The 7,145-nt window shown below is 37.5% G+C and overlaps 1 protein-coding gene across 1 annotated transcript in view; it reads right to left on the minus strand.

Moving 5' to 3' along the window:
• Positions 1-1,510: 1,510 nt before the first annotated feature.
• eri2 (ERI1 exoribonuclease family member 2) overlaps positions 1,511-7,145 on the minus strand; it is a 6,787-nt gene continuing 1,152 nt past the window's right edge. The window contains exons 2-9 of the mRNA XM_007549687.2: positions 7,001-7,065; positions 6,815-6,895; positions 6,599-6,726; positions 6,357-6,519; positions 5,149-5,249; positions 4,259-4,340; positions 4,094-4,182; positions 1,511-2,866 (exon numbers count right to left, since the gene is read on the minus strand). Of these exons, the coding sequence (XP_007549749.1) occupies positions 1,532-2,866; positions 4,094-4,182; positions 4,259-4,340; positions 5,149-5,249; positions 6,357-6,519; positions 6,599-6,726; positions 6,815-6,895; positions 7,001-7,065 (2,044 nt within the window). The 3' untranslated portion in view covers positions 1,511-1,531. The remainder of the gene's footprint in view (positions 2,867-4,093; positions 4,183-4,258; positions 4,341-5,148; positions 5,250-6,356; positions 6,520-6,598; positions 6,727-6,814; positions 6,896-7,000; positions 7,066-7,145) is intronic.

Below are 7,145 nucleotides of genomic sequence, written 5' to 3' on the forward strand. Positions count from 1 at the left end.
AAATGCCCTGCTGCTGAAATGTGCTATGCAAATAAAGTTTGATTGATTATCAGATGCATTAAATATAAAGTTGAATGGAAATTTTGTCGTATTTGATGACCCAAATACGACAACTTGGTCTCTGTTTTCATATTAGATAGAAATTTAATTTAATCTAACTGGAAAACCATATGGAAGAGATCTTGTATCCTCCAATAATTAACCATAGAAGATAAAACTGTTTGTGTTGAAGACAAACAAATATTAGTGACTGAATCAGACAAAACTGCTTTTTGATATTTTTTTGTTTTGGTAATTTTAATTTCATATTTCTTGTTTTAAACATCAACATGAGCTTCTTGTGTTTTAAAATGCATGACATCAAAAAAAGTATTCTGTGTTAACATAAGACTTACAAAGCAACATATTTTGTCTTTGGCCATTTTGGATATTTCTTGTAAAATCCAAAATGTTCATGGTTGCATATACCCTACACTCCTTTTCTAGAACTGGACAATCAATGGAATAACAATCATTTAACTTTCTGCTTGGGCAATATTCCATCACAAAAGCCGTTTTTTGGCAGGATAATACGGCTACATAGGGCTTCATAACCATAACCATTTCCAGACCTGTTAAGGCAGGGGTGTCAAACTCCAGTCCTCAAGGGCCGGTGTCCTGCAACTTTTACATGTGCCTCTGCTGCACCACATCTGAATAGAATAATTAGGTCATTAGCAAGGCTCTGGAGAACTGATTTACACAAGGAGGAGGTAATTAAGCCATTTCATTCCAGTGTTTTAGACCTGTGGGACATCTAAAAACTGCAGGACAGCAGCCTTGAGGACTGAAGTTTGACACCTGTGTGTTAAGGTGTTTCTCCAGATTTGCTTTTTCAGATCTTTTTACATATAAAAAAGCAAACAAAAAAGAAGGTTATAAATCATAGTTCTTTCATAACTCAATCCTGGTCTTAAGAGATGGGGTCCACCTGGACTGCACAAGGTTTTGACCCTGTATGCGGTCCGTGTGAGTTTTTACAAGGGTTTTTTGGTGTGTGTAGTTTTGGGAACTGACGGTCTGATGGGACAAGCCACCCGCTTCCACACTGTCCGACTGTGATAGCTGCTGTACTCTTCCTAAGCGTCAAGCTCTAAAGAAATGACTGAGTTAGGGTTAATACTTTTTCACATTAGGCCAGGTTGGTTTAAAGTTAATGTTTGCCTTTATTAATATCTATATATATCTATATATATATATAGATATATTTTTTTTGGTGATCTAAAACACTTAAATTTGACAAAGCACTTGTCAATCTTTACAGAACTGCTACAAGTCACTTTGGTCATTAAAAAAAATGAACTAGCTGAGGGTAAAATCCAACAACATTATTAGTTACATGTTTCTCTTAATATTGTGCAGCCCTATTGCTTCCGTCAGCCAGTTTTTTTTTCTTTTGTAACTCAGAAGTCCTCATCTTTTGGCTGGTAAATACTAGTGGCACAGTGACTGAGACGTTACAAAGAGTATGCACAGCTGCTTCTCCGCCCGTTCAGCAACTTTTTCTCTGCGGCCGCCTGTACGGAAGTGTAGAGTTGACCTGACAGAGTGATACAGAAGACCCAGCAGCAGGGGGAGCCACTGAGCTGCTCTTCATGAGCGCAGACTCCCATTTAAAGAACCCACAGCCTCTCTCTTTGCCCCCAGAGCGGCGAACCGGACAGCAGTAGAACCCCAGGCCGTGATTCGGACCGCCGTTTGACACAACCTGCCGCCTCGCACGGCGACCACAGGCGCACAGAGGGGAGGTGACCTTTGACCCCTTTGCTGTTAGAGCCCCACTGAGCCGTTTGACACAGGAGGATAGTATGTTTGTTGACAAAGAGGACAGGATGCTTCTGGGTGGGTGCAGAGAGCCAGAGGTGGAAGGATGAGGAGTTTTTGGATCAGTATAAACAGTAAATGAGGATTTCAGAGGTTCTCTGTGTTTTGCAGTGGTTGGTTTGGGTCTCGTCGTGGATGGATTTGGAGTGGAAGTGTTTTCAGGCAGAAAGCGGTTGGGTAGAACTGGAGAGACCTCGTTGTTTTGTTTATTTTTACGACATATATCTAACCTTAAATGTCCATTCAGTTTGCTCCAATCAACAACTTTCGGCACTGCAAAACATTTATCTGACTGTCTGCTTGTTGATTGGTGTGGTTCTTTACTTGCCTGATTAAAGACTTCAACATTTGAATTTACAGATTTCCATGCCATAGAAGAATCTCGAGTATTATTCAGTATGTTTGGGGTTTCTGTTCTCTTGTGTTGTGAATGATCCATTCCGTCCCACTCCTGACATCTGCCGTTGTAATCTGAAACATAGCCAACCTCTCCACCTGAGACTGTATCTGTTTCAGTCTGATCGGATACCAACACCACATCATCGTAAGAACCGCACCGCTCATCCGTTTCCACCAGAACGTCTCGCTCCTCTTCGTCCACAGAAGTTTTGACAACGTGAGGTAGAGAGGAAATGCAGTCAACAGTGGTCGAGAACAGAACATGGCTGCTGCTTCTGTCACCGCATGGTGAGCTACAGTTTGACGGAACTGTGGACAAAAGAAGATGGGGAACAACATGTGCTGTCACCGATTTGTCGGTTTGTCCCTTTAGAGGTGCCGTTGTTACATTCAACAGTGTCTTTGGTGATATTAGGCTGTGACACGTTTGACCTGAGCTTGAACTCTGAGGATGTTTCTGACAAGCTTTTAATGAAATATTGGATGATGAGTTCTTGCTGCTGTTGAGGAAATTTGCTTTTTTCCTGGCATCATTCTGCTTTTCTTGTATTTTTTCTGAAGGAGGGACGTTTTTATTGAGAAAGGATTTGACCATTGATGGAGTCTGTGGGAAAATAAACCAGATAATTGGTTAGCTGAAAAAAAAAAAAGAAATTCAAAATATTCTCTTAAAATTTCATCTCCTACAGTTCAACACTTATAATGTGGTTTGTGGTTAAATGTGCAAGTTGTCAAATTTAACCACAAACTTTAAAGTATGTTATTGGGACTTGATGTGATGACAGATCAGCACATAGTTGTGGCTAAGCCTGTCGCAATAAGCAATTAATCAAACGATACATTAAAATAATTTCCATTCTGATATTTTTTGAGGAGTAATTTTATTTACAGAAATTTTACAGTCCATTGTTTTTATGGTTTGGGTAGTATTTTTTTAAATTTCTGTTTTATTTATTACTTTGGTTGTTGTGTTTTTATTTTAGATATTTCAAACATATTCCAACTCCAGTGCTCTCTACAAAATGAAAGCTTATTGGTTTTTGAGCAGGCAAACCTGCTTATGCCGTTAACATATCATTTGAAAATGGTCTCAAACCAACAAGATTATCATTTATTGCAAAAACTTGTGGGAGAGTTTATCATCCAGAAAGATTTTTATTGTGACAGGCCTACTTGTGGAGAGTTATGAGTAATAAGGAAAGATGTTGTACGTTTTATAACAGTAAGTTTACTCTGATACTCCTGAAAAAAATCCACTGCAACCAATTTATTACCCTAAATATAGAAATATTGAAATTTAAAATCTTTTTCACAAGAATGTCCTGGCCAAACTGTCTTTAGAAATTCTCTCATCAGGTGTGTGTACTTTAAAGTGTAACAAAACCCCTGTGAAAGAATAACCCGCCTGTAGACAGTTTTTGAAAAAAATAAAAATAAAAAATTCCATCTAAGAGGGTGGAGTCAAGACACACTGAAGTGTGTGGCCAGGTGTGGGATGAACTGGAGGAGGTGAAGCAGAGCTGTGGTCATTATATATTTTTTTCTGTGACAAATTTGAATGTTGATGTTCACGGATGTTTTTCAAAAGAAATCTTTTGAACACATTGTAGTATTATTATCGTCCAGTGTTTTCTTTCTGTTTTCAAGCACAAAACTTTAGAAAGAGGAAGAAGATTATTCTTCATCATTTTCTGAAGTCATTTTATTATTTAGCTAAAATTAAAAGCATGAGATCACAAGATTTCAATATTTTCCACATAGAAAAGCCTAAAATACAAGGTTGATGCTAGGAATCTGGGTTCTCTCAGGACGTCGTCGGGGGTCCACTCACCCTCTCCAGGCTCCGGGTGGTCTTCAGCACACATCCATCTCTCATCATTCTGACGGCCAGCTGAGCTGTATTTCGAGCATCATCTAACCCTGAAATGCAAAAAGAAACAAAAGGAATGTCAAGAGGACTCCAAAGTTTGAACTAAAGAAATGTCACTTTCAGTACCTGAATGTTCTCTCCCAGAAAACTGTATCCCCAAATCTTGAAGTGCTCCGTTCAGGCCTTTGGGTTTCCGGCTGTAAAAGAGCTGGAGATGGAGAAAGAAGTGAAGCGCAGTGACATAAATAGATGAGGTTCAAATTCATCTGTTCTGTTATAATGCATAAAAAACAGGAATGCAGTGACCCCCTTTTCACTTCCAATACTGACACAGATATCTGAAATTTAGATTCGGCCAATGCCAACCCGATACAGACAGACGGTGCTGAATTGACTTGAAACGTTTTTTTCCTCCAAACACAAACATAAATGTACTGAATTATAAATTTATCTGATAACTCTGCACCAGTATTACATTTAAATACACCAATAGCTTCACAAGCTTGGTCAAACATGTAAAAGCAACTTTAATTGTTTTTACAATTAAAGTTGTTTTAATTATTGTCATTATTGTTGGGATTTTAACAGCGATCGTAAAATAAATAAGGAAACTGAAACTGACAAAAACAATAGATTGGTTAACTTGGTGAAATATGTCAAAATAAGCTGCAAAAAACCTTCCTTCAAATAATTCAGAAAGTGCAATTAGGAGTTTTCAATCTAGTGTAAAATAAATAATAAGACACGATGTTGCTCAGAACACGAAGCATAGAATTAGATTGAATAGATCTGTCCTGATGGATCAGGCACACTGTCACTGATCCCTGATCCAGAATTTTCTTTCAATACCGGGACAGATACAGAGATTAACATCAGATCGATACATCTCTAATAAAATAATAATGTTTTATCGCATCGTTCAAGTCAATATACACTTCATATCTGCCACATTAACTGGAATATTATAAGAAAACATCCACAAACAGTGGGGAAGTTTTGGATGAGCTGGTAGTTACCCTGTATGTGCTTCTCAGGTCTATCCAGCTGCTGAGAACATCTGGTTTATGAAGCTGTTTGCGTTTGCACTCATACTGCAAACAAACGCCAAGATCCCAGTCTGAAAACACAACACAGATAATTCCACTTTAAATACTTTTTGCTTTATGAAAGATCAGAGACATTTTCGAAACACAAAAATGTAATTGCTAACAGTTTAATCATAAGTACTGTGGTTTTAAAAGGCATGTTACATTTTACTGTTTGGTTTTGTGATTTTCATAAGAGCTGATAAAGCTGGCATTTATAAACTATCTTGGGAATAAATATGTTGTGAAATTTCCTCCTTTTATGTAATGCTTTATGCAAAACAGTCACAGCAGTATTTTTAAAGTGATGATGCCTTTTTTTACCAGGAAAGTTGAGTGCTCTATATTTTCTATACATTTTATTTTGTATTTATTTCCATTTATAAGTATTTTGTTGATTAACTTATTTTAGGGTTGCCAGAACTTATGTAAGCATAACACAGGAATAACAATAACACTCGATTACTCAACTCCAGCAGAGAAGAAGCAAGTGCCAAAAACATTTAAATCACATTCTGATGTAAAGGTGTACGTGGAGCCCCCTAGCGGTCCACCAAAGTATAGGTGGATGATACTTTTAGGCAATGGGATAAAAAATGAAGTCTGGAAATACATTTAATTTCCCTGCCCCATATTTCCTTTTTCATATGTATGAAAAATATTTTTGATTAAATGTCATACTTCTCTCTACTGTGTAAGAAGCATATATATTTTATTTATTTATTTTTTTTGATAAAATTAACATTTTTAAGACATAAGCTAGGTTGGACACAAGGAAGAAAACAAGAAGAATAAAACTAAATGAGAAGAAGATGAACTTGAAGAGAAAACAACATGTTAGGAAATAAGGAGGGAAATAATGCATGAAAACAGAAAACACTTTTTTTTCAAGATATAACAATTAAAATACAGAACAGAGAAGGAAATACAAAAATAAGGGCAGAACTTTAGACAAATGAGTAAAAGACTCAAAGTTTTGAACTAGAACGTTTTTTCCAAACTCCACTTCTAATTTCTTTTTCCACACTTTTTCCATTCTTGCAAACAAGAATTAAAAATACAAAAAAAAATCTCAAATCAAATTCCATTATTTCAGCTCGTTCCAGCCTGCCCGGGTGCCGTGATGAACTGACTGTTACCTGACCAGGTGAGGAAAGTGCACAGTTTCTGGGACACGTCAGAGGCAGAACACGTCTGCTGCTTGTTGGGAAACATCACTCCCTTGTCCAGTTGCAGGTTCTGCACCCAGCGGTTGAACCGAGATAGGCAAATCTGAAGGGGGACGCCGGCTTCTACTTGCACCTATTTAGGGAGCGAAAATCAAGCAGTCAGGTGTGTATGCGAGGAGGTTTCTGTATGTAAAAGCGTTTTGAGTCATTACCTGTGTGATTCCAGTAAGCTCAGTGCAGAACTCGGAGAGAACAGGATGCTCCTGAGGTTGAACGTACATATGAAACTCAGACTCGACCTCCCCTGATGATGTGTTCAGTAGGACAGCAGGGAATTCAACTGCAGGGAGAAGAAAAGGAGATGGACTCCAGTCCACAGAAGCAGAATTGTATCAAATCAAAGTGATAAAAATGCAACCAATACTTACTGATTTCTTGTCCGTAGTTATTTTTCTCTCTCCAACAAGTAGACTCAAAGTCGATCACAATCAAGTATGAAAATATCTGATCTGGAAGAAACGAGCATTCATGTAAAGTAAATAAATAAAACCTGTCTAGAAAATATGCTTACTTGTCTACAGTCTGGGCAAATGAAATTTAAAAATAATACTCACTTGATATCACTGATTTCTTCAAACCAGAGGCAGACTGACTTCTCTGCCTCAGTAATCCTAATCTCCTTTTGCAGAAAAAAAAACAAACATAAAAATACTAAATCCAGAAATTTAACAGATTTATGTATGGTGAAGAAGAAAAAAA

Source organism: Poecilia formosa, unplaced genomic scaffold, assembly GCF_000485575.1.
Source record: "Poecilia formosa unplaced genomic scaffold, Poecilia_formosa-5.1.2 Scaffold32, whole genome shotgun sequence".
In the NCBI taxonomy this organism is placed as follows: Eukaryota; Metazoa; Chordata; class Actinopteri; order Cyprinodontiformes; family Poeciliidae; genus Poecilia; species Poecilia formosa.